The sequence below is a fragment of the Narcine bancroftii genome, chromosome 8, assembly GCF_036971445.1.
Source record: "Narcine bancroftii isolate sNarBan1 chromosome 8, sNarBan1.hap1, whole genome shotgun sequence".
Taxonomy (NCBI): domain Eukaryota; kingdom Metazoa; phylum Chordata; class Chondrichthyes; order Torpediniformes; family Narcinidae; genus Narcine; species Narcine bancroftii.
This window is the reverse complement of record NC_091476.1, coordinates 4,812,839-4,840,771: the sequence shown is the minus strand read 5'-3', so window position 1 is coordinate 4,840,771 and position 27,933 is coordinate 4,812,839. Positions and strand designations below refer to the sequence as shown.

Here is a 27,933-nt window from a genome sequence, read left to right as displayed (position 1 = left end):
TTCTTTTGCATTCATTCCAAAATTACCTGAAGTAGTAGCTGGCCTCTTTTGTGGTCTCAAGGTTTGGTAGTGTGTTGTAGTCTCCTGGGCCACGATGGTGCCCTCATCCTGCACATCTGCCAGATAATTTTGCAGGTCAAGCTCTGTGCATTCGACTGGAACATGCTGCCATCTACTTTGGCATTCTGAGGCACAGTGCACCATGGCAGTATTGCAGGCCCCTCCGTCTGGCAGAATACGCACTCTTTCATCACACTCTGAGAGGAATTCGACCTTCATTCCGCTATATGAAGTCCTCGGAGTTGGGCATTCACTGCAGCCAAGTGGTTGAAATTCAGGGGAGACAGATGGAAGGGAGCTGGAGAAGGTGGGACTGTAAAAACAGAATGTAATGTCATTGCATAAATAATTACTTATAAATCTGAGCACCACACCACTACAAGTTTTAAATGTTGGAAACTTATTTTCCTTGGACTTCTCTCAAGTGTTTTATATTTAGTAAATGATCAATCTAATTTTTAATGCTGTATATTATTTTAGATCAATGTTAGGTCAACACCCTCCTTAAAGCAATCTGTATATAGGTAAAAGATCCATTATTTCAGATCCATTTACTGCTGGACTTCAAATTTTATTCTGCTCAATTCGTAAAACACTGCAGACTTGAAGGAAAAATCACTGGTCTTCATGGAAACCCATCCAGTGCTTGCCACAATCAAGCAGTGGAAATTACACTGTACGTCGGCATATTCATCTTCAGCTGGAAAGTCAGTGCCCAGATATCAAAAGGAATTTCCAAAGCCCTCAAATTTGTTTAATGTTGATAAATATCAGAAAAGTAATGGCATAAATCAACCAATCCTTGTTAACTTGGACCATGTGCAGGTGTAAGGGGTACATTTGCTTCTGAAAGAGCATCACTCGGAGGTTCAGTAGATGATTGAGGGCGCGCTGCCTGAAATGCCGTCTTTATGATGGAACGTCAAATCTAGAGAAGGCCTTTTCTCCACAATTGAGATCTGTGCTTCAAAGAGCAAGTATCTGACTTATCCTGATTGTCCTTCAACCAACACTGAGAAAATTGATTATAAGATGATTGTCACATTGTGCGACTGGCCCAAGCTAAATTTCCTGCTCTGTGTCCTACATTTGAAAGAAAGAAATTGGCAATTTACCGCTGGATAATGGGAGATGGTTAAAGTTGTGAAATTTGCTGGTTAAATCATATCCATTCGTTTGAAAGTATGCCAGGGTCACATGTGGGTATGGATGAATGCGAGATTCAAATACAGAGCAAACCTTGGATTCAATATAGTGAGGAGAGGAGTATTTAAAGCAATGAATCTTAAACATGGAATGAATAGGGTGTGTTCGAGAAGTGATGATACCATGGCACTATTAAAAAATAGTAACTGTCATTGTTTACTCCAGAGAGCTAACACTAAGCATTTACTTTCTGTATCAGGCATTACCACAAAAGAAGACTTTGATGTAAACAGGTTCGAAACAGCAGATCAGAATTCAAAGGGCTGGACATTCCAAAAGATTCATATGGAATCTGTAACGAGTATCATGAGGTTAGACACAAAAGCAACATTTTACTAACCACATGCTCAGACCGGTTAATCTGTCGCTGAATGGAATTTAACGCAGGGCAACCAAGGGTCAATAATAGCTTCATTTCTGCTGATGAAGCACCTTGAGTATTTATTGCTAGTGTCTGTTTAAATCAACTTAATGTTATGATAGATTCCACCTATTTTTTTTGTTGCTTTTGTCACATTCTTGAAACCAAGTCCAAAATTCTTGTTCTCAGTTTTTTTTCACCAAGATAGAAGGATGTGGACAAAGTGTTGGTTAACACGATTAGGGTAAATGGTGACCTGATGGTTGATATGAAAAGGTGAGCAGCAGGGTCCATTACTATTTTATAATTAAAAATATCTCTTTTTCCATGATCGGGAGATCCAGGATTCCCACGACTGCTTAAGTAACTCTTCCCAATTTTCAAGGGGAGTTGTCATTAGAGCATGCTCGAAGTAAAAATTCACAGGTCAAACAGTGTTAAGATAAAGATAACGCTTATTGAAGGGCTCAAGCCTGAACCGTAGGTTCTGGATCTTTATCTTTGGAATATAAAGTACATTGTTTGACCTGTTGAGTTTCTCCAGGATTTTTACTTCTGCAGTGACTACTATCCAGAAAAAAGCTGCTTGGAGGCTAAGTGGGTTCTTTATTTTGATGCGTTTGAGGAAATCACAACAAAGTCAAGATGAGTTTTAAAAATGGTTTATAATTAACACAAAAGGACTCATAACGTCAGTGCTAATGTTCTTAATAATATCATAACATGCTTTCTAAATATATAAAATTTAACAACCAGTCTCTTTGGTAATGTTACATTCAATCCCTTCGATAATGGTCAACAGAAAATATCAGAGCCTCACTGCCCCATCATGCATTCTACCATTACAGTCAACGCGGGGTCAATAACTGCTCCAACCGCACGTAACTACTGTGCATACGCCAATCCCAGTCCATAGCGCACGCACACTGGAATAGATCGAACACGCACAGCCTCCGGGTCCCGAGACACCGCCAATGCCCGTGGCCAAACTGACAATGGTAAACCACAAGCCTTTGGCTCTTACACCAGCCCCTAATTATTGTCTCAAATAATCATAACTCAATGATAAATAACAATCAAATACAGTAAATTCCTGTATAATGTAGATCTTCTTTCTTCCTCCAATTTTTGCTGATTTGTCCTATACACCGAAACATACTCCATTTTCCTTTAGGAAAGTGATTCTCTCACTATGTGGCCTCTTATTCAACTGTGGACACATCTCCAAAGTGTGTCCATCTCCACAGAACAAACAGCTCTTCACAACAGCCAAACTCTCCTTTTCCTTAGTTCCTTTATTTTTTCTTTATCCGCAACTGTTTTAGTGGAAGCAAAGATGCTTTCCTTTATGGTTGGATGAGGCTGTGACTTGGATCTTCGTACATCATTGCTCACTGTTGGAGTGTTTTTGATATCTCCAAATACTGCCTCTGTTGCAATCTTCACTTGCCTTTCAAGGAAATCCACCATATCCTTAAGGGTATCCTATCAATTATGTTTTTTCTGGAATTCACAGAGCACAGTTCTCCACAAATCCCTCAGTTGGCAGGGCAACTTCCTTATAATGACTGGCATATCTGCAGACATATTAAGCTCATGCATATAGTCAATATCTTCCATGGCATTACAACATCCTCTTAGAAAGAAAGTATATGCTGGTAGAGGCCTTGTGTCTTCCAGTTTTATCAATGACCATGAAAGAGCTTTCTCTGTATAAGCTGTAGCAATGCCAAAATACTCCTGAGGTAAAGACTTAGCTCTCATGAATCCTCTGCCCGACACCATATGTAGGCAAGTCCTTACAAGTTCCCTTGGCTGTTCCTTTTATGTTCCAAATAATAGACAATCTTTGGAGTTTTTGTTCTTACTTTCAATACGGTGTTCAATGGATTTAATGAATGGTTGGTACTAAAGTGGGTCACCATTACAAACTTGAATCTCCTTCTTGGGCATGGAGGAGAGCCCCTGTAGCTGAATTAATGAGAGAGAGATTTCATTTTGCACTTCCATGACTGAGAATATGTTTCCCTGCTCACTATAGCTGGAGAAGTCACATATGCATGTTTTCCTGGACCTCTGGTGCTTGACTGAGTGGGAAGGGAGCTGCAGCAATAGACCGGACTCGAGCCGCAGCTCACTCTGCGGTTGTTACCACTGGTGCTTGTGGATTGGTACGGGTTGAAGTGGGTACAATCTTGACATTTAAAATAATAGTTAGACAGTTGTATGGAAAGTCCCACTTCTATCACTTAGGCAGGCCTGTAGCTGCAACCCCCACCTCTCCTTGCTTTCATAAGAGGGGTTCCCAGGTCTGAGCAGTCCCATCCTTAACTGAAGTTTTTAAAGAAGGAATGAGTTCATCCAGAGGGAACAGGATCAGAATATTTATCTATTTGGAGGACATTGCTCCTCCCTTCCCTTTATGAAACATCCTCCAAGGATTCATTCAGAATTCGTGGAACAGGAATGTCTGATACCAGGAAAGCTACACCAGCTCTTTTCCCCTTGATGTACATGACCTGAGAAGATCAAGACAAGGTTCTATTCTTTATAAGGCAAGCTAATGTGATCATGAAAGAGTAGAGATTTGTGTGATCCTCATTTTCCCTCAGTCTTTCACAAGATTTTCTGGTAGAAGACATGACTGAGAAATACTAAGCTTAAGTTACATCATGTACCACTGTACATACACAATGAGATGCACTGCAAAATAGTTGACGCTAAACCACTATTTATTAACTTTTTAAAAAAATTTAACAATGTGGCATGTGCCCATGAAACATGAGCAGACCATGAAGTCCATTCAGCCTACCAACTCTGCACATTTTAGATGGTGAGAGGAAACCAGAGCATCTGGAGAAAACCCACAAAGATCACGGGGAAGCATACAAACTTCCCACATCAGTGGCGGATTTAAATAAGGATTGCTGGGGCTGTGATAGCAATCTACCTACTGCTATCTATGCTGACCATCTTGGTATCAGCAGAATAATCTATTAGTAGAATAATTTATTAGTAAAATAACTTATTAGTGGAATCATCACTCACCATTCACTTTGGTTCACATCATCACTGGTAACCCTGTCCCCTTCAAATGTCCCCACACATACCAGATGACCACCCCACTGTACTCTGATACCTTTTAAATGCAAAAGAGCTTTCCAAGTTTACCTTCTGTTCTGGTCATCAAACCCTGATGGGCACAGATAGGTCACGAAGCATGATCTCAAGGTAAATGGTGCATCTTTGGTCTGATCCACATCTGTTGGTCCTAAAAGTAAAAGCAGAATGCAGGGGTTTGTGAATGTGAAGTGAACTTCTGCAATTTTATCTGCTTCTGGTATCCAGCAACACAAACTCTGATTCCATTTATTTGCAGGAGAAAGTAAACTTTACTCATTCCCCATTGAATTTTCTCCTTTAACAGACCCCAATTGTTATCGTATTTACAAAAATATTGCAATGGACATTTATCTAAGTGTGACTGGAAACCTAGTGAGTTGAAAATGATTAAGGCAACCAATTGTACTTGTATTGCAGCCACTAAAATGATTATAATGATATGCAGAGTCGTTTGTTGAGATAACTCTATACGACTTAAATGTGCTTTATTTTTCATGTGACCAATGACTACACAAATATACTCCAACTAGAAGCTAAATGGATCCCCCTGCTCACACCTTTCAGTTCCTAGGACAAAGATCCCATGAGCCATTGGAGGTACATGCTGCACTCCCGCATTACAACCGACCACTTGGGGCCATATCTGTACCATTAAACTGAGATGATGATCTCAATGAAAATGGCTGCTTTAAGATTTTTCACTGAACTAGGAGGTTCCACAACAATTTGTGTGACTCCCCATTAAATGCACAACTTTGGACAGAAGGCCCGATTGCAATTTTATTTTTCATAATCATTTGTATATTATGTGCATTAAAATATAATTTCCTGTACCATCAAGCATGAAGCTTGGGTAGACCAATGCTGGTTAAAGCATGTTTTTACATGCGGAATAATATCTGCCACTTGGAACATGTCAAGCAGGAGCAGATTATATCAACCAATAAGATTAAAATTGTCTTTGGTCTCAATTCTACTTTCCTCCTTATCCCATGACTCTTCTAATGTCCAGAATCTATCTCAATCTTGAATATTCTCAATTGCTCTGTTCCCTAGTGGAGAAAAATCCAAAAAATGTATAACCCTCAGAGAAGACATTTCTCCATCTCAATCTGAAATCATGGTCAATTTGTCTCGACACGATGACCCCAGGATGAAGACTCCCCTGTGAGGGGAATAACATCCTCACAGCTTCTACTGCCAGTATCATACTTAATTCAATGAGTTCATCTTTTACTTTTCTAAACTTAAGAGAAATTAGACCTTTCTTCAGAAGACAACTCTTCATTCCAGGAATTATATGAATGAATTCTCTCTGTAGTATCTGCAAAGTAACAACACCCTTCCTTGAATGACAAGTTCAAAACCACATGAAGCTCTCTCATTGCGGTCCCACCAAAGCTACACACGGCCACAGCACAAATTCCCAATTTTCATCCTCCTTTCTTGCAATGAAGCCCATATCCTATTTGCCAACCTTATTCACTGCTTTCAAGGGAGTGTGGCAGTACGTCATTAGGCAGGTGAACCAGCCCCGCTTGTCACACACACGACGGGGCAGCTGGCCAAAATGGCACCGTCGGGGGTTTCCTCCCGCCCTCGGCACGCTCGCGCTTGGGGACCCACGTGACACCCCAGTGACATCGGGGCCGCAACGCGGTTCTCAGCTAGATCCGGGCTGGGAGTATAAGACCAGCCAGGCAGCCTGCAATATATCAGTTTTTGCTCACTGAACTCAACCCATCTGGTTGTGCGATCCTTCAGTTAGCAGTATAGCCGCCGCTATAATTGGTGACCCCGACGGGTTCAAACATCTTTGAGCCCAACATGAACGACCCTTTGATCAACACTATAGCCATCGAGCTTCCTGACTTCTGGGTTCAGGAGCCGGAGACCTGGTTCAGCCACGCAGAGGCTCAGTTTCACCTCCACCACATTTCATCGGATTCGACCAAGTTTTACCATGTGGTCACGGCCCTGGACCAGGCCACTGCCAAACGAGTGCTGCACCTCGTTCAACACCCATCCGCAAAAGATAAGTACGGGACCATCAAGTGGGTGTTCACTGGCTCCCTCAGCCTCTCCAGGAATCAGCATGCCACTCGGATGCTGCTCCTCGATGCCTTGGGGGACAGAACTCCAATCGAGTTAATGGATGAGATGTTCGCGCTCATGGGCGATCACACCAACTGCCCACTCTTTGAGCACATCTTCCACGACCATCTGCCTGAAGACATCCAGCCTTTACTGTCCCAGGAGAGCTTCGTCGACCCTAGGAAGGTCGCTAAAAAGGCTAGGAGCTATGGCTCGAACGATTCCCGGAGGGCTCAGCAGTCCAACAGATTACAAGTCATGGGCATGACCACGCCAAGCCTTCCTCTAGCGCTGCGGTGGAACATCCGGCCCCTGCAGGGGCATTAAAGAGCATAGCCAGAAGCAAGTCATCCACTTCAGGCCTTTGCTTCTTCCACCAGTGCTGGGGAGCCAAGGCTCAGAAGTGTCATCAGCCCTGCTCGTTCCAGGGAAACGAGCAGGCCGGCTGCTGTTAATGGCTGCGGTGGCTGGCCAAGAACACAGCCTTCTCTACCTGTGGGATTCAGTCAGCGGCCGACGCTTCCTCATCGACACCGGGGCCCAGATCAGCGTCATCCTGGCCACAGCCATCGAGTCCTAGAATGGGCCTCGAGGACCTCCCCTCTGTGCAGCCAATTCGAAGGAGATTCGAACGTATAGAGACAAGACCGTCCACTTCTAGATCGGCCAGCGGAAGTTCTTGTGGAGGTTCACCGTTTCGTCCCTTCCAACCGCCATCCTGTGTGTCGACTTCCTCCTCGCCCACGGACTCCTGGTCGTCATTCGAGGTAGGCGACTGATAGATGCCCGTACTTTCCAATCCATTCGCCTCAACACCTCCCACACAGAGCAGCCACAGATGGCCACAGTCAGCACGCCCAAAGATGAGTTTCAGCGTATCCTGGACGAGTTCCCATCCCTCCTCAAGCCACAGTTCTCCACCGCCTCACCACACCACAGGGTGTTTCATTACATCCCCACCCAAGGCCTGCCGGTCCACGCCAAGGCACGTCGGCTCCCGCCAGATAAGATCCAAATAGTGAAAGAAGAATTCTCGCATCTGCAGGAGCTGGATATCATTCGATGCACCGACAGTCCTTGGGCCTCACCACTGCACCTGGTCCTGAAAGCATCTGGTGGCTGGCACCCCTGCGGAGATCATCGATGGCTTAACGATGCGACAGTACCCGACCGTTACCCAATCCCTCACATCCAGGACTTTACAGCCAACCTGCATGGTGCTAGGATATTTTCCAAGGTCGACCTGGTGCGCGGGTATCACCAAATCCCATTGCACCCTGAGGACATACCCAAAATGGCCATCATCACCCACTTCGGCTTGTTCGAGTTCCTACACATGCCGTTCGGGCTCAAGAACGCCACCCAGACCTTCCAGCGTCTTATGGACACAGTAGGCAGGGATTTGAATTTTGTATTCATTTACCTGGATGACATCCTTGTCACCAGCAGAGACCGGGCACAACACAAGTCTCACCTGCGCACCCTCTTCTCCCGACTGGCCGACTTCAGCCTAACGATCAATCTGGCCAAATGCCAGTTCAGGAAAGAGTCCATGCAGTTCCTGGACCATATCACCACAGCCGAAGGAGCCACACCTGCCACTACGAAAGTCACTGCAATCAGGGAGTTCCCATGGCCGGACAATCTCAAGGGCCTACAGGAGTTCGCGGGTATGGTCAATTTCTATAACCGCTTCATTCCAGGCGCTGCGCACATCATGCAGCCGCTCCGCTCTCATCACGGCCAAAGACAAGACACTCGCCTGGACTCCAGAGGCCAGCAGGGCATTCGAAGCCACAAAAGATGCCCTTGCGAAGGCAACCCTGCTCATCCATCCACGCACTGACCTGCATATGACGCTCTCCGTCGATGCCTCTGCCACAGCCATCAGCGCCATCCTGGAGCAGCAGATGAATGGACAGTGGAAACCACTGGCATTGTTTAGCCGACTTCTTCACCCACCAGAGCGCAAGTATAGCGCTTTCGATCGTGAGTTGCTGGGCATGTACCTGGCGGTGCGTCATTTCTACTATTTCTTGGAGGGGAAGCCTTTCACCATTTTTACCGACCACAAACCCCTCACTCAGGCACTCGCTATGGCAAGAGATCCCTGGTCGGCCCACCAACAGCATCACCTATCCTTCGTGTCGGAGTTCACCCCTGACATTCAGCACAAGGCGGGGAAAGACAACGTGGTCACCGATGCACTCTCACAACCAGCCTTTTGCGTGCTGACACCTGGCTTCGACTACGACCAGCTTGCTCGGGACCAGAAGTCCGACGAGGAGACGCGGGCCAGGACTGCCATCACGGACCTGCAGTTCCAGGACCACCCAACTCCTCAAGGTGAGGGCATCATCCTGTGCGATGTCTCCATGGCCACCCCGCAACCAGTGGTTCCCCAGCAGTGGTGCAGGCAAGTCTTCCACCATATCCATATCCTTTCCCACCCTTCCATCAGGTCCACGGTCTGTATGGTGGCAGAACGTTTCGTCTGGAACAGGCTTTGGAAGCAGATTGTGGACTGGGCCAGAGCCTACATCCATTCCAGCTTTCCAAAGTACACAGGCACACCAGAGCACCCATACAAGATTTCAAACACATCCAGGAACGGTTCAGCCACATAGATGTGGACCCGTTACCATTACCTTTTCACAATGACTGCACCACTCATTGACCCAAGGTGATCCCAATGCCAGATGCCTCCACGGACTCCTGCTCCCGAGCGCTTTTAAACGGTTGGGTTGCCCATTTTGGTGTCCTGAACCACCTCACCAGTGATCTGGGTGTGCAGTTCACCTCTGCGCTCTGGGCAAAGCTCGCCAACAGGCTGAGGATTGAGCTACATCACACCATGGCCTATCACCCACAGGCCAATGGGCTAGTCGAGCAATTGCACCACCACCTTAAGTCGGCACTTATGGCCCATCTCACTGGCCCTGAATGGGTGGACGAGCTGCCTTGGATGCTCCTGGGCATCCACTCGACACCCAAAGAAGACCTACAGGCATCATCAGCCAAGCTGATCTACGGTGCACCGCTAGCCCTACCCAGTGAGTTCGTCCACACACCTCACAACCCCCAGCAGTCACCGCATGGTCTACTTCCCTGCCTCCGAGCCCAGTTGGACTCCTTCACACCCCCACCGCCCCCTAGACATGGCACATGGGCCTCTTATGTCCCCAGTGAGCTGTGCTCCGCAGAGTACATTTTTATCAGGCAGGGCCCGTCCACAGCACCTCTACAAAGACCATACGAAGGGCCGTAAAAAGTCATCCAGCGTTCAGAATCCACTTTCACACTGGACATCGGTGGTAAGAGGGAAATGTTTACAGTGGACAGGTTAAAACCAGCCTACCTCGACCCCACCGAACCAGTAGTTGTAGCCCAACCCAAGAAGCGAGGCTGCCCAGAAAAAAAGGACATTGGTGCTGGTTCTGGGGGGGGGGGGGGGCTATGTGGCAGTACGCCATTAGGCAGGCGAACCGGCCCCGATTGTTACACATGTGGTGGGGCAGCTGGCCAAAATGGCGCCGTCGGGGGTTTCCTCCCGACCTCGGCACCGGGCTCAGAAGCCCGCGTTTGGGGACCCATGTGACGCCCCGGTGATGTCGGGGCCCCCCAGCGGGGTTCTCAGCCAGGTCCGGGCTGGGAGTATAAAACCAGCCAGGAAGCCTGCGAAAAATCAGTTTTTGCTCACTGAACTCAACCCATCTGGTTGTGCAATCCTTCAGTTAGGAGTGTAGCCGCCACTACAGGAAAACATGACTGTTAAAATGTAAAGATTTTTACTTTAACACATCTCCATACAAACCCCAATTTCAATGTATTAAAGGTTTATTTTTAATGATTTGAAAATTGAAAAAAAAACACAATTACAATTTTGACTCCACTTCTGATTTCTCTTCCCATTCCATGAGATGCAAAATTAAGAGCTGAGTTCTCGAATTTCACATGGTCATTTCAAAATGGCATGGTCCAACATCTGAGACACACTGCTAGATGATAAGGTCTACTCTCTTAGACACAATGTCCACAAAGCCTTAATTGACAAGTTATATGATCAACTTGGGTCACCAAAGAGTGAATTTAATCTTCAATGTAGAAGGTTCCAGTTCAAGCTCCAAGGACAATACCTCAACATTTGTGTGGTATCAAGCTGTGTTACAGTTTACAGGTGTCAGCCATTGAATTTGAAGTTTTATGGCAGCATCACACTGCTAATAAAATAATGCAAGAAAAATAAAAAGACAGAGTGAGGCTGTGTCTGTGGTTCATTGTTCACTCAGGAATCTGATGGTGGTGGGAAAGAAGCTGTCCTAGTCCTACTGAGTGCTCATCTTCAGGCTCCTGTACTCTTCCCGATGCTTGCAGAGTGAAGAGGTCATGGCCTGGTGGTGGCAGTCCTTGAGGATAGAGGCTACTTTCTTAAGACATCGTTTCTTGTAGATGTCCAGGATGGAGTGAAGACTGCTCCCCATGATGTCACAGGTTGATTTATCAACCCTCTGGTGGTTTTTCTTGTCCTAAGCATTGGCACCTCCAAACCAGACAGTGATGCAACCCATTAAAATACTCTCCACGGTACACTCTATAAGTTTTTGGGAGTCTTTGGTGACGTACTGAATCTCCTCCAACTTCTCACAAAGTATAGCTGCTTGTGACCCTTCTTTGTGATTGCATCAACATAGATGCTCCAGGACAGATCCTCAGAGACGTTGACACTCCAAATTCTTGAGTGTCCTTGACCCTCTCCACTGCAGACCTCTCGATGACAACTGGTTCATGTTCTCCTGATTTCCTCTGAAGCCCACAATCATCTGCTTGGTTTTGCTAACACTGAGTGCAAGGTTGTTGTTGTAACACCACTCAACGAGCTTGATCTATCTCCCTCCTGGGCGCATCCTCATTGCCATTATTCAACCCATTTTCCAAGCTGTGCACAGTTTGACTGCAGCAGTTATTTGTCTGCAAGCCAAGAGTGATAAATGTAGAAACAATTTAGATTGGGCACAAGATAACTGCCAAATACTTTCTTCTGTTGGCATGTTGTGAAATAATGCACACACACCTCACGTGGCATGTCAAGCATAATGTTCACAGCATGATCTTTTTTGCATCAGCGAGAATGAACTTCCATGCAAAAAGACATGTAGATGACATTTATGCTGATTTGATTTTTAATTTAGACATACAGCACAGTAACAGGCCTTTCTGGTCCACAAGCTCTTGCTCCTTATAACTCCATTTATCCTACAATCCCCGCATGTTTTGAATGGTGGGAGGAAACCAGAGCACACGGAGGAAATCCATGCAGTCACGTGGAGAACATGCAAACTCCTTTCAGACACTGCCCGATTCGGACCCGGGTCATTGGTGCTGTAATTACATTGCATTAACTGCTACACAAACCATGCTGCCCCTATGCTAACCAAGCCATTGATGAATAATTTCATTGAAATGTGGCAGACACTAAGAAGGGTGACAAGAGAAGGTGCTGATATGTTATCTCTGCTGGAGCAGCTAGATCCGGGTGCAGAGTTCCAGAATGAAGGGTTGAAGAGGAATTTCTGTAGAGTTTGAAGAAGCTTCCGAATTCTCTCTGTAGACACTGTCATTAAACAAGATGGTTATGGTAAAAGCCCTGTTACCCGGAATTCAAGCAACCAACAGCCTCAAGCAACTGGCAGAAGGATTACAGGAAAGAAATAGGTTAAAAAAATACAGAGGTTTAATATTGATGCTCCTTGCCATTAGTTCACCACTCACAGTCTCAAGTGACTGGAAAATTCACTGATCTGGCATCTTCCAATCCCCATAGGTGCTGAATACAAGGAGTTTTACAGTATAACTTTGCCCTCTAAGGAACTGGGAACTGAAAAGAAAATTGGACAAGTAAGGTCAACCACCATGACCTTAATGAATGAACGCAGGCTCAAAAAGTCTTATCCTCTGTGATAGTACAGACCTATCACCAATGTATATAGTTTCAGTATATAGAGTGTAATGACTGTGCTTACAGCGATTGGCTGAGAGCTTAGCCACGCCTACTGTCTGGGCCTTAAAGGGTGGTGTCGCTAGCCAGGTCAGATCATTCCAGACTGGTCGGCCACCTGCGAAGAGCTCCTGTCTTTTGCTAATAAAAGCCTTGGTTTGGATCAACAAGTCTGGTTCTTTCGACAAGCTCTACACCCTCATCCTGTTTTACCAATTGTTTTTTGTAGGGAGGAGATAAAGTCGCCATTTATTGTTTATCCTTCAATTGCCTTAAGAAGGTGCGGTATCACTTTCCTGAGCCACTGCAGTCACTATTTTTCATAACACAACTCTCTTACCTGCAAGCTGTGCTGCATTATTCTCAGCATTGGCGTTCTGACAGAATTTCAAATCTTCAGTGCTCTGGTCCCCCATCTGTGCCTCAGAAGATGAAGACTCTTCTCCAGCTCTCTCATTCTGTGGAGGTCTCTGGAGTCCTAAAACGAGAGGTCTGAGTGACTGAATGAGGAAGGGACAGTGCCAAGATGCATCCAGGTGAAGTTCCAGTACACACCATCAGAAGGAAAAGAAACTTTATTCATTTTACATTAAAATTATGCTGAAGTGAAGGGGTTGAATGCTTTTTAAAGGGGAAACAAATCACTTTAATTATATAAAATGCCTTTCACAACACCTGGAGCACTCAACGCTTGGAGCTCTCCAATAATGGAGTGGCTGCTCTGCAAATGAAGGTTCAAGCCAGCAGAAACAAGATTAAATAAAACAAGATAATGAGTAGTGTGACATTAGAGTTTAATGTACTCTGCAAAAGGTGGGAACAGGGACTAGCTGCCTCAATGTCCCAGGAAGAAATTCAGGAGAAATGGATATCAGTGCAAAATTCATCCTCTAATTAGGAAAATCATGCAATGTGTCAAAGAGGAGCATAGAAACGTCTTCCCTTGGAGTCATGTGAATCTGGAACTTTCTGCAAGACAGAGGCCAATCTGAATAAATACTTAAGAGTGTAGATAAATATTGAAAGATTGATGGGAACAGAGAGTGGCAAGGCCAGCATAGTCAGCCTTGATCGTATCGAACAGCACAGCAGGCTCAAGGAGCTGAGTAGCCGACTCCTGTGGTTATTGTCTTACGCCCTTGTCAGAACTCCACTAGGGAAGTCAAGAGACACATCTGCAAGTAAGGAACAGTAACACACCTGAGGCTGCAGCCCCTTGGTTGTGGCAAGCGTTGGTCAGATGTGGCCTCACACCTCGACATAACATTCCAGATATTTTACTAGAAAATGGTCTTCCCATCAGTATAAAAACAGTGCAGAATACCTGTTTGGAAATTAACCTGGTGTTACAGTTTACAGACAAGCTTCAGTAATTTTAGCTTATAGAAATAACAATGCAGCATGGGGATTTTTAATTTTCTGCTCCCAGCAGTGGCTCTCCTTTTATTTACAACTGTTTTACTACTTGTAGTTGACTCGACTGGAGAGCATGCAAAGCAAAGATATTCATTGCAACTCATTGCATGTTGGATTCAATGAGAGCGCAACTACTATATCAGGCCATTAGTAGGGCAAGGACTCCATATGACATTACCATTGCTCTGTTTCGCTGCAATCAGCCGTCTGCAGTAGATGACACAGAGAAGGAGGGCAGCCAGTAGAACTGTCGTCAGGGCACTGCAGATCACAGCTACAAGAGCAGAGTTGTATGGAGGTGTGTCAGAGCTCACTATATTTGTTCTGGAAATACCTGTGAAGCAAACAGAAAGTAAGGCAACTGTAAGATGATGAAAGAATACACTGCAGTCATTTTATTTCTGGAATTCCACCATAGCACCGCTGATGAGACTTCTTCTGGTCTTCCACCACCTTGACGATTGATTGCTGATATTAATTGCCATTACACTTCCTGCCTCCTATTGGTACACAAACCAACCCCAAAAGACTGGAGCTTTTGCACCTGCAGCATGAGTCATAAAAATAACCCATTTTGATTTCTCCACTTCCTCCCCCACCATAAAATCATGTGAAGCGAAGTGCAAGCCAAGCACTCCACAAGGTCACTGCAAGAACGTTAACCTCAGAATCAGATTTATTGCCATGAACACGTGTCAGGAATTTGATGTTTTGTGGCAGTAGTATTGTGCATTACAAGTGCAAAATTATTCTGTAAATCCAAGATTTAAAAAATAATTAGTACAAAAAGGGAAAGATGTGAGGTAGTGTTCATAGTGTATTGTCCATTCAGAAATCTGACGGCAGAGGGCAAGAAGCTGTTTTTGTGACATGAGTGTTCGTCTTCAGGCTCCTGGACCTCCTTCCTGATGGTAGCAGTGAGAAGGGGGCATGGCCTGGACGGTGAGGGGCCTTGATGATAGAGGCTGCTTTCTTGAGACATTGCCTTCTAAAGATGTCCTTAATGGAGTGAAGACTGATGCCCAGTTCACAACTCTTGGTACCTTTTTCCTGTCTTGTGCTTCAGCATCTTCATACCACACTGGGATGCAGCCAGTCAGAAAGCTCTCCACAGTACACCTTCAGAACTTGGCAAAAGTCTTGGTGAGATACCAAATATCCTCAAATTCCTAACAAAATATAGCTGCTGATGTGCCTTCTTCACAACAGCATCAACATGATGGTTTTCTGAGTCTCGACATGGATAAGACAAAGAAGATGATTGTGGAATTCAGGAGGTTGAAGGCCAACCATTCTCCACTGCACATCAACGGTTCCATTATGGAGAGCACCTCCTTGGTGTGTATATAATGTGTGCCCTATCCTAGACCCATAACACCCCCTCATTAGACAGGAAGGTGCAGCAATGCTGACACTTCCTCAGGAAGCTGAGAAGGGCAAGGCCTCCATCTCCCATCTGGACAACATTTTGCAGGAGTAAAAACACACCAAATGCTGGAGAAACTCAGCCAGTCTTTCAAAGTCCATAGGAGACAGAATATTGCTGCCGTTTCAGGTCTGAGCCCTTCTTCAAGGAATAAGCAAATAAGAAGTAAAAAACAGGATAGATTAGTGTCAGTGATGGTTGGAGGAAGAGTCCAGATCAACAAAAAGTGTTTAGCAGATATGTTAAGGGAAGAGGATATTTTACATGAGCACAGTTAAGAGTTCTGTCTGGCTGCATCATCGGGTGGGACAGTAGCAACAAAACATCAGACCAGAAATCAACACAGCCAAGAATATCTCAGGGGCCTCCCTTTCCTCTACTGAAGACATTCACTGGTAGCTCAACTTTCAACCAGAAGGAAGTACAGGAGCATCAAAATCAGGACTGCCAGGTACAAGCACAAGTGGTGAAATGGGTGACCTGTATCCTGTAACTGAGGAAATCATCCCCAAGTATTTATATACTGGTATATATTTTAAATCATATCTTTATATCTTCATGGATACATGTGATTATTATGTGCACTGTGTTCCAAAGAAAAGCTGTTTTGTCTGGTTGTATATGTACAGTCAGATGGCAATGAACTTGAACTTAATGAGCAGGGATGCCTGTCTGGTCAGAGTGTAACCAGGGCAGATGTGGGTGAGTACCCCCAATCTATCTGAGTTTGAAACCAGGTTCTACTAATTTCGGCAAAACTGAAGGAGAATAGTTCTGGTCATTACATTACAGGAATGATGCGGTGGCGCTTTGGGAAAGGTGCAGAAGAGGTTTCTCTTGCCTGGATTAAAGTGTCAGTTGGAAAAAAGAGGTTGGATTGTTTTCACTGGGGCATAAGAGACCAAGGGGCAACCTAATAGAAGCTTCTAATGTTGAGAGAGGCCCAAGGCACAGATAGGGTGGTTTATCAAGAGTCTTTTCCCAGGGTGGAAATGTCAAATATGACAAAGCCTTGATGTAAGGGGAGAGAGGAAACATTTAAAGGAGATTTATGAGACAAGTTTTTCATTCTTTTTTTAAAAAACACATTGGATCATAAGTGCCTGGAGCTGGAGGAGGCAGAAGCAGATACAAAATAATTTAGACTGACACCGAAGCAGGTAAAAGATGGGATCAGGAAAGACTGCACCGATATCATGGGTCAAAGTGCCTGTCCCTCTGCTGTACTGTTCTAAAAGACTCCTGATAAAAGGTGGCTGGCGAAGTAGGGGTGGTGCCTAATATTCCAAATATTCACCCATTCAGGGCTGGAGAGGGGCATGGAATAGTGGCAGGGAACTATTTGCAGTTTTTTTTAATGTTCATATTATCCATAATCTGTTGCAAGGTGTGGAATTTGAAAGCCAAAATACCTTTTGTTTTGCACTCCTCACCTTCCATTCAGAACTTCCTTCAGCAATGTATGACAATGAATCATTGTGTTTTGGATTGTGTCCCACAGTCAGATGTTAATGAACGAAGGGCTTTGGGAGAAGGGAACACACCAGACAGCTTCTGCACAGAAAATCTCTCAAAAGTGGTGATGAGGGGTTCAGCATTGGCCAGGACACTTTGGAGAGCAGGCTTTATTCTTTGAAATAATAACGTAGCTATTTTACATCCACCTGAGAGAACTGGTAAGGACTCGGTTTATCAACTAACATTTCCCAATCCTGTCCCTTGAAAACACACAGTATGTCCGATCATGTGGCATTCCTTCAGCATCAGCCTAGATATTTAGGCTGGAGTCTCTGGAGGGATCTCAAACACAGAATGTTTGGACTTGAGACTGTGAAAGCAAATGAACCACAGCTGACAGCATGTAAAATGAACTGTAATTGATATTGTAGCCTAAGAACTGATTTCTCACTATGCACACAATTTCATGCTGAAAAAACTGTAAACAATTGAAAGATCATCAATATTCTTCATGACAGATTGAGCCATACAACTAAGGTATAGATGCTGCAGTTCAGAAATGATTTCCATTTTTGCTGAGAACAAGTTCGTGATTAGATGAGGAACTAATCTTTATCACAATTTGATCATTATTTACAGACCAGACAACATAATGCAGCACAAATCATCCATGGCAGACCTGCGAATAGAGAACACAATTCATTATGCTCACAATCTCGGTCCAATTCGACACCATTCCTTTTCCTCAAGGATGAGAGGGAAAACCTTTTCATTCAAAGATGAATTAGGATTTGGAGCTCTAATCCCAGTTTGGTATCCCTGGATGCCCAAGCTAAAGCTAAAGCTGGGAAAGGGGTTATTTTTAACCTTCATAGATTCAGAATTTCAGTGGCCTCATTCCAAGCTATGAATTTCAATTGGTTACCAATGCATTTGGGAAGTACTTTCTCTTTAGGATCATGCAATTGAAAAATCAAAATTTCCTGTGGATAATAACTTTTTTTTAAACAGATATATCCTGGAAAGTATGCTGTCTGGCTGCATCACAGCTTAGTTCTGAAACTGTTCTGCCCAAGATCTCAGCTAGGGCCATCACACAAATCAACTTCCCCTCCATCGACTCCACCTACCCCTCCTATTGTCTTAGGAAAGTCGCCAACAGATTAAAGAACCCATCCCACCCCAGTCATACTTCCTCCCTCCCCAACTTCCACTCAACAGAAGATACACTAGTTCCATAAATTTCCATACATTTTGTTCCATATAAACAAAATAGAGAGAGTGCAGAGAAGGTTCACGAGAATGTTGACAGGATTTCAAGGTTTGAGTTACAGGGAAAGGTTGTGCAGACTAGGGCTTTTTTCTCTGGAGCGTAGAAGATTGAGGGGGGACTTGATAGAGGTGTTTAAGATTTTAAAAGGGACAGACAGAGTAAATGTGGATAGGCTTTTTCAATTAAGAGTGGGGGAGATTCAAACTAGAGGGCATGGTTTAAGATTGAAGGGGGAAAATTATAAGGGGAACATGAGGGGAAGTTTCTTTACGCAAAGGGTGGTAGGGATGTGGAATGAGCTTCCGGCAGATGTGGTTGAGGCGGGATCATTGGTTACATTTAAGGAAAGACTGGATCATTACATGGAGAGGAGAGGACTGGAGGGGTATGGACCGGATGCTGGTCAGTGGGACTAGGAGGGTGGGGATTTGTTACGGCATGGACTAGTAGGGCCGAACTGACCTGTTCTGTGCTGTAAGTGGTTATATGGTTATAACATGAACCACCAGATTCAAAGAAAGATTCTTTTCTGGTGTTATCAGACTCTTTAATAGCATTCTCACTGGCAAAAGATGGTGAGCTTGCTCTGTTTTAACTGTACTTTTCTCAACACCCTCCACTTTGTTCCTGTAACACTCTACACTGACTTTCCCCAACACTACAACTTTTTATTGCATAACCTGCTTGGAATGACTTCCACACAGAACAAAGCATTTTCACTGTATCTCAGTATGCACAAGAAATAATTCAATTCAATTCTCTTTGTTTAGTGAAAATATTGCCTCAAAATTTAAACAAGTGGGAACAGAAGCCTGAAGAACATGTTCCATGAGGTGAGCTTTGAATGGACTAATTTTGCACAGAGTGTGGGAAGTGCACAGTGGGGGAACTGAGAAAGATGAAAGAGGCTTGCATTACACACTTGACAATAAAGAGAAGGAGAAAGTGAAAAGGTCAACGCAACATTTTTCCCATATTCAGAGGCAGAGGGTCCTAAGGTGATGTCAGGATTTAAATAGTTACAAATAACCGGGGACATAGCTGATGGGTAAGCAGATTGGCTGAACATCGTTACTGGGGTGCAATACCTAAAAATAAAAGGTGTGCATTTAGCAGAAGTATTGTTAGACGAAGGGATACACCTGTATTTAGAGAAAGCAGATAAATAAAGGGAAACTCATTGCAGCACTGTCTCCTAGGGAACCTTGGAAATGAAGCAATGATCCAATGTCCAGGGTGACCATGAATGTGGGAAGTAAAAACACAAAGCTGGAGAAACTCAGTTCAACTGTGTCCTTTATTGAGCAAGCATAGATATATAACTAATCTTTCAGGCTTGAGCCCTTATAAAATATGAAGGCCTCAAGCCGGAAACATTGGTTATGTATTTTTATCTTGGCTACATAAAGTACACTCTTTATCTGCTGAGTTTCTCCAACATTGTGTTTTTACTTCAACCACAGTGTCTACAGACTTACATATTTTATAAATGTAGGAAGCATCTTAAGCTTCTGATAAGTCATCAGTCTGAGAAGAAACAGGGGCTGGAATCACTATGGGGCACCTGCAAGACTGAGATCTTCAAGGAAAATTCATTTAGATTCATTTTAGATAAAGGACGAGAAAGGAAAGAGGTGAGTGAGGCATAACAATTTCTGTGGATGCAAATACGACTTCAAGGATGGGATGTTGCCTTTCTTATGGGGCAAGTAGGTCATGGACCAATAAAATTTTACGTTATTTGTCACAAAAAAACCTAGTACAGTGGGTAAATGAACAGGTTACAGCTAACATTTATTTATCTGTGTAATAGAGAGTTACAGAGAATAGGATTGCAATGAAAAGAAAAATCCAATTTGCACCAAGCAAGGGCCACATGGTAGCACTGTTGTGGGGTTCATTTGGAAGCCAGTACATTCTAGAATGAGAGGGTGAACTGCCATAATACTTGTCAGTACCAATAATTTAGATGAGATCCTGCAAGCTGAATACAGTGAGTTAGATAAATTGAAAGAAGAACCTCGTAGGTTAGTGGTTTAAAGATTACTCAGTGTCAAGTTGTTGTGTGAGTGGAGATAGGGAAAATTAAATCTGAATCCATAGTTTGACAGAGAGTATAGGAGGATGGGATCTTGGGATTAGATCCCAGAGACCTGTACAAATTACACCGAGGCTGGGACAGGGCCCATTCCATTCCCTCTGGGTAAAGTTGGACTCATCATCCCAATGAAGCACATGGCTTTATGGTCTAAAGGCAAGTTTCAGCAAGCACTCCCCAATGCTCACTCCAAACTTTCTTCTCTGATTGCCCATCTCTCCATTCTGCTTCCTTCCCCAACCTAGTCTACCTTAAATTGCTGTCTGTTTGTTCAAGTTGACTTGCTGGACTACACATGGAACAAACACTTCCCCCTGTTCATGTGTCAATAAACTTGGAACTTATTTTCCAGGCCTCCAGTCCTGGAAGTCGTGATCTCCCCCTCCCATCAATGCAGACAAACATACACTAGAATGCTCTCACAGAATGTTATGAGTTAGCTGAGGAGGATTGACCTCATGCCTTCAAATAGAAAAACTGTGCTACACAGGCCTAATGCAGAGAGACAATTACAGTCATTATCCATCACATCTAACCCTTTCCAATTCATCCATTGAAATTTGGACATAAGGAAAACAGTTCTGAAACGATGTAATCGTAAGCTTCAATTTTGGCAAAAATGATCTTCAACGATAATAGAGCATTAAATATTTGCTGTCTGTCTGGAGATTATCTGCTTTACATACATAGCTCTCTTTCCCACTGGCATGTATTATCTCTGGCTGAGAGAGCGACTGTACAACCTGTTCCCAGGTCTCTGCCAATATCGTTCTATTAATAGTCATTGTGAAACATATGATAGTGATTTTCAGCTACTGCCCCATATGAACATGACCTGACCTGTGTTTTACACCTCCCTAAAATAGGGACTGAGATCAGAGGGCTGTGATTCAGGGAGAGCTTCCATAGACACAGATCCGCCTCCCAGCATATGCTGACAGCAAGCATATCTGCCATGCCTGACCTTGAGTTTATAAGAATCAAAGGTGAATTACCCAACAAACAATCTCTAGCCGACCAGAACACATTCATACTTCTTTTGCCTTCCTCTACTTTTTTTGAAGAAATTTTGAAACAGTTGAGACAAGATTAGCATAGCAGTTAGCGCCACGTTGTTAAAGCACCAGTGACCAGGAGTTTTTACATTCTCCCAGTGTCTGCATGTGTTTCCTCCCGGTGCACCGGATTCCTCCCAATGTTAAAAATGTACCGGGGTTGTTGATCAATTGGATGTAATTGTGTGGCATGGGCTCATGGAGCAAAAGGACCTGTTACCATGCTCCATGTCTAAATTTAAAATGTAAGTAATTTTATATCCTTTTGGTGTGAAAAGCTGGGATTGTTGGATGAACAATTCTAGCTGTATGTCCAGATGAATTGAAACCCCATGTGTTCATACAATAAGGGCGGCCTTTTACTACCAGGAACAATTCATTGTCTCATAACATACAAGACCCTGCTCATCTTCAACCCCGACATGAAATGTGCAGTGGAGCGAGCACTTACACTGGGATTGACTGGCTATGACAGAGCTACTGCAGGGAATACACTCCATGTCCAGTAATCCTCCAAGCCGGGTCTTTCTGTAGAACCTGAAGAAACAAAAATGCCACATTTTATTGAGAAAGAGCAGAAACCCCAGGACAAAAATGACAGCAAAAGCAAATAGAAGAGCAACATGATGAAGCCTCACTAACCCTCCGACCCATAAAAGTATTCCAATAAAGAAAATTACGATTTTCCCAGGCACCAATTTAATTAGCACATTTGTGCAATGACCTTAAGGAGTCTAGTTGTTCCACAGTCAGGACAATGCAGAGGAACTTTCCCCAGAAGTAACCTGATCCTGTGGATAAGTAGGAAACCGGAAACAGTCTTTCCAAAGAGTACAGTCCTGCAGGAGAGGCATTCCACACTTGGTTAACTATCAACATCATGCATGCACCTTATAAACAATAAGCATGTATTCTCTCGTGTGTTGTAGCAGCTGTCTTGTAACAAGTCTTAAGTAATGATTGCTGCTTTCGTAAGGATGTTTCTGAATCTGTTTATCTGCTAAGTTTCTCCAGCACTTTTGTGTACTGCACTAGACCCTTGCATCTGCAGACTTTTATCTTTAACTGAGTATATCTTCTATTTGCTTTCAGTGAAATTGTTGTTCCTACCAGGTCTCATCCTTCAGCCTCCTTCAGTTTAAGGAAAACAAAAGAACCAAGAACATCAGAAAAATCAGAAACAAAGGAGAGACTGCTTGCCTCTTTCAACATATCCTGCCTCTCAATTTGATTATTGCTCATCTATGGTCTAGCCTATGCTTTTGTGCCAGTTGCTACAGCCCTCATTTCTTTAATATTCCTCAATTCGTTAATATTTCAAATATTTATCTATCTTCATCTTAAATATATATACCTACAACCTAAGAGAGCAGTGAATTGATGAAGTGTCTAAGCACCTGAATTTTAAATGACTGGCCCATTATTTTGTAGTTGTGCCTCCTTGTTTGTGAATCTCCTGCTAGTTGAAACATCTCAACATCCACCCTGACAAGTCTTTTTCAGATCTTATATGTTTGGATAAGGTCACATCTCATTTCTTCTAAAATCCGAGGAATACAGAGCCAAATTATCTAATGTCCCATGATAGGACAATCCTCTCATCCCAGTAATTAGTGAATTTCCTTAGGGCTGTTTCCAAAATGGTACATTATCCTTTTCTTCTAAAGGAGACCAAAACTGTCCACAATATTCCAGGTACAGCCTCACCAATATCCTGTACAACCATAAAGACCATGCTATTCTTAAACACCAATCCCTTCGTCAATATGAAACCACATGTTTAACTTTCATTCTTCTGATACCTCATCAGTGGCTAATAAAAATGAAGATTGAAAAAAAAATCACTCTCAGGATCTCATCTATCCACTTCCTTGCTTCCCATAGCAACCTGGGATAGATCTCATCTGGCCTTGAGGATTCATCAACAATAATGTGTTCCATGACATCTAATACTTTCTTAATATTGACCTGCGCCAGAGTATTCAGGCACCCCCTCCATACATTCACCAATCTCATCCTTCTCCTTGGTGAATGCAGATGAGAAGTATCCATGTTGAACTTCATTCAGCTTGTCTAACTCCACACACAGATTGCCCTTTTGTTCTGCAGGGGACCCACTCTTTCCCTGGATACCTCTTGCTCCTGATGTACTTAAATAAATGTCTTGGGATTCCCCTTAATCTTTCTTAAGTTCTCTGCTGCCACATCCCTCATTTGTTAAGAGACTCCCTTGATCCAAGTTGTCTGTACTGGCCTTACGATTCTTTTTCCTGATCATATTCATTGTCATCCAAGGTTCCCTAATCTTGCCATCATTGACTTTTACCCTTTCTGGAACAGGCTGGACCTAAATTCTCACTAACTCCCTTAATAACTCTGTTTTGCTGACATTACTCCAGCAAGGGAGTATAACTCTCAAGGAATGATATAACAATCTCTGTACTCACACTTACCCAGGCAAGCATTTCCCACACACAGTATTACTTGAAACTGTGCAATTCTTTTCCTGAAAGCGATTGACAAGGGTGCAAGAGAGACATCGCTTGCATTTCTGTGGGCCCCAGCCATCCTTGTACCTGCTGGATCTACAGGTTACACACTGTGCATCAGTTCCAACACCAAATCCACAATCCTGCAACAATAATTACAGAAAGTTTACAGCTGGGATTAAGGTCCTTCAGTCCATTAACTCCGCGCTAGTCCTTCTACCCCACTCTCTTCTCTTAGCCCGGATGTTTCTTTTCAGATAGCTATCTCACTTCACTTTGAACAGACACAAATCAGTCTCTGGTACCTCCTTCAAACTTGGCCTTCCACGCATTAAAAAGTTTGCCCTTAGATTACCATTGGTTCCTTTGTCAATTATATTCATTTTGTATCCTCTGGCATTTGACTCTTCTGCTTTTTTTTTAAATTTACTTTCTCTGGATCTTCATGAATTTAAATACTTTTGTCATGTCCCCTTTCTACCTCCAAGCAGAAAAAAAATCAGTTGCTTCCAGTCAAACCACAAAACTGAAGTCCTTCATCCCTGGAACAATTCCAATAAATCCCCTCTGCACCTGAGGTAATTAATCTTAGTAAGTCTGCAAATCAGGAACATGAGGAGGAAATCCACACTCCCACTAAGAATTTGTTGCATTTGAGGGATTGCTGATTGGAAGCAGACATGTGGTTAGATTTTCTCTTTCTCAGCTGATCATATTCAATTTATTTTCACTGCAAGTTAACAAGAGAAAAGGAAAGGCTCTGATCTTGGGCCCAGACTCTCAATGAGCAAAGCATTCCAAGAGAAGCACAGAACCAACCTTTTGGTGCTCAGATCTCAATCTTTCCAAAAGTGCTGCAGGTGTAAATGGTTCATAATTGTATATGAAACAGGACCAAATGGCAGAGATAAAAAGACGAGACACGTGTGTTGTCAAATTAATATTTGGAAGTTGCAATCAATGTGTCACTCAGTAATGGCAATTTTTTAGCAAACGATGCATGGTGCAATAAATGCAATGCCCTAAAATTTCTGCACAGAATTCCTAGCATTCGTGTCAGAGCTCTCCTTCCTCAAAGAAATTCTAAACCATTACACAAATTTATACCATTGGCTCCTAAAATAGAATTGATCTGCTCAATGCAATAAAAGACAAAAGATTTATCCCTAGAGGCAGAGAGTTAATAGTTGTAGTCAATACCCGTTGACCAGAACTGACACGAGCAACCATTGTGATCATTGACCTGAACAGTTCACGCTGTTTTACTTTATTTATGTGCTGCTTAATCTGGTGAGCATTTCTGGTATTTTCCATTGTTAATTTTATATTTCCAATTTCTACCGTATTATTTGTATCCCTTGGATTCATAACGAGCTCCCATCATAGATCCATACCTTTGTCAGTTCTTGACCAGGTCCACACTCTTTACACAGTTGGCAGCTTCCATTCCTATCCAAAAACTCATTCTCATGGCAATCTCCCATGCTGGCAAAGGTATCAAGAAGCTGAGGGAGAAGTTGTAAAAGACAAGTTATGGATGCTCGATTTTCTACTGGTGCTGCCTTGGCACGCAGCCAGCAGTCCTGAAGCAAGAGTCTGATCAGCTCTTTGTTTCTTTCACAATGTTGTTTTAACATTTTACATAGGGGCAACATAAAGAGGAATCAAACAATTCTTTACATTTTGACAGTTTCAATTACAGAAATATGGGCACGAATACTAACAATATTAAATATTAACAAACACTGAATTTTTTAAAATTCTCAAATCAAAGACTAACCAAGTAGCCTGGACGGATTCAAATCCAGCTGTTCTGGGCTCAATTTAGGGAAATATAACTATTTTGACCTAGAGTATTCCTGGTGCATTCATTTCAAGGTCCAATGGGATACTTTGGCAAGGTTCAGAACCTATATTTAATGAAACATGAAAATGTTTAAATTTAGATGCTAAGGAAGAACTCTATGCACCAGGTGGGTAAAAAATGACAACCAGATATCAGTGTGGCTTCTATCACCATGAAACAACATTTCTCCGCCTTCTCTGCATCCGAGAGACCAGTTGCAAATTGGGAGATCACTTCGCTAAGCACCTAAGCACAACAGAGACCTCCCAGTAGCCATTCATTTCAATTCTGAATCACACTCCCACACATGTCTCTCCATGGCCTTATGTACTATCCCCCCCAGACCACCCGCAGATTGGGGAATAATACCTTATTTTCCATCTGGGCCCCCTCAAGCCAGATGGCATTAACGTCAACTTCTCTGCTTTCCACTAACCTGCTCACCTTTTCTTTACCCTCCTCCTTTCCAGTTCTCCCCCTCCATCCACCCACCCATCCTTTGTCCCTCTGATCATTGCTGTCACCTCCCTCCCTTCTCCACCTATCATTTCCTGCCTTCCCCCCTTCCCCTCATCCTTTTGTCGAGATGCCTGTGGATATTTTTCCGTACCTTGATGAAGGGCTCAAGTCCAAAACGTTGGTATGTATTTTTATCTTTGCTACATAAAGGGCACTATTTGACCTGCTGAGTTTCTCCAGCGTTTTGTGCTTTTACTTCAACTGATGTATAGAATACTGCCTAAGTCTGCAAATAAATCTGAGTTGGGAAGGCTCCAAGCAGTTTGTTCTAACTGCTGTTCCCAGATATTCACTTTTTTCTGTCTGAGGGACCATAAGGAATTGAACTGGTCAATCTATTTGTCAGGCTACAACCAAGACCATAATTTGCCCATCTCCTCCACCTGTAGATTAAGTGGAACGGAAACAGGTCCTCACTGGAAATGCATAGCTCAGCTTTCATACAAATGCAGCTGATTCAGCAGACCTTCAGGCACTCTCTCAGCACTGTGAATTGCCACCCCCCACCCACTGAAGTCCAATGCCAGTGGGATCAATATCCGTCATCTCATGCATTGCACTGGATCTCCACCACAGATTTCTCCAATAATCTTCAGGACCTTCCCAGAGTTTAGCTACAGTATGGCTTTGCAACTTACCAGAAGAGCCACACTGAGCAACTGCTCAACACCACTGCAACCCCCTAATCAGGAATATGCACCCATATCAATCATCGTCTTTGCTGAATGACCATTTGTCAAACCACATGGTACACCCAGTTCTTAAAGCTATCCCTACACACGTGTACACTGCAAATACTTACCAGACTGAAGAAAAGGAGGAGCTTAAACAGCAGTCCCATGTTTAACTCTCCTTCCTGTTGTGTAGGATTCAACCTGCAAACCAAGCACACAGATTTTTAAAGTCTGGATTTAGAAATTAAGCAAGAGTATCAAGGCATCCTTCTGCCTCCTGATATTGACTAGGTCCCTTTTCCATTCATGTAGAACTAAAATGTTTGAAGCCCGAATCCAGTAAAGTTCTGCCCCTCCCTGCTTGTACAAAGTGAAATCTTAGAATGTCTCTGGACATTATCTTGGTAACAATAAACATAATGGTTAAGTGAAGTCTGGATACTGTGCCGTATAAACCATGACTTCACCTCAATCTTTAAAATCCAATTTTTGTCTTCACTAAACATAGAGCAGGATGTGCACTGAAATTCATCCTGGTAAGTTTTATTTTAAAATCCAAAGGAAAGTTATTTTGCTGAACTCCAAAGAACATTGAGAAAGAAATATCTGCATTTATATTGCACATTTCTTAACTTAAGAGATTCCCAAAGTGCTTCACAATGATGGACGTGAAAAGTTTTGTTGTAATTTAGGGAATATGGAAACCAAGGTGCATAATAAATGCTCAGAAAGTTGTGTTGGTTATTCTTAAAGCAATCCAATCAGCTCCTTTCCCCCATTCCTTCCCTAGCTCTGAACAATATTTTCCCTTAGGTATCTGTACAATCTGTTGTGAAAGTC

At 43.4% G+C, this 27,933-nt stretch overlaps 1 protein-coding gene across 16 annotated transcripts in view; it reads right to left on the bottom strand.

Moving 5' to 3' along the window:
• The window catches only part of eda2r (ectodysplasin A2 receptor), a 678,182-nt gene that overhangs the window by 341,828 nt on the left and 308,421 nt on the right, over positions 1-27,933 (bottom strand). For 14 of the 16 annotated variants that reach the window (XR_011342800.1, XR_011342797.1, XR_011342796.1 and 11 more), the window contains 8 exons: positions 27,222-27,294; positions 25,449-25,559; positions 24,019-24,197; positions 22,017-22,102; positions 14,434-14,589; positions 13,180-13,317; positions 4,799-4,898; positions 27-373 (listed from right to left, as the gene is read on the bottom strand). Coding sequence is in view for 4 of the 16 variants with exons in the window: in XM_069892730.1 (XP_069748831.1) it covers positions 27-373; positions 4,799-4,898; positions 13,180-13,317; positions 14,434-14,589; positions 22,017-22,102; positions 24,019-24,197; positions 25,449-25,559; positions 27,222-27,294 (1,190 nt within the window). In the remaining 12 variants the exon portion in view is untranslated. Of the gene's footprint in view, positions 1-26; positions 374-4,798; positions 4,899-10,737; positions 12,456-13,179; positions 13,318-14,433; positions 14,590-22,016; positions 22,103-24,018; positions 24,198-25,448; positions 25,560-25,834; positions 25,965-27,221; positions 27,295-27,933 lie in introns of those variants that run through there. The other 2 variants (XR_011342807.1, XM_069892731.1) reach the window with 2 other exon arrangements.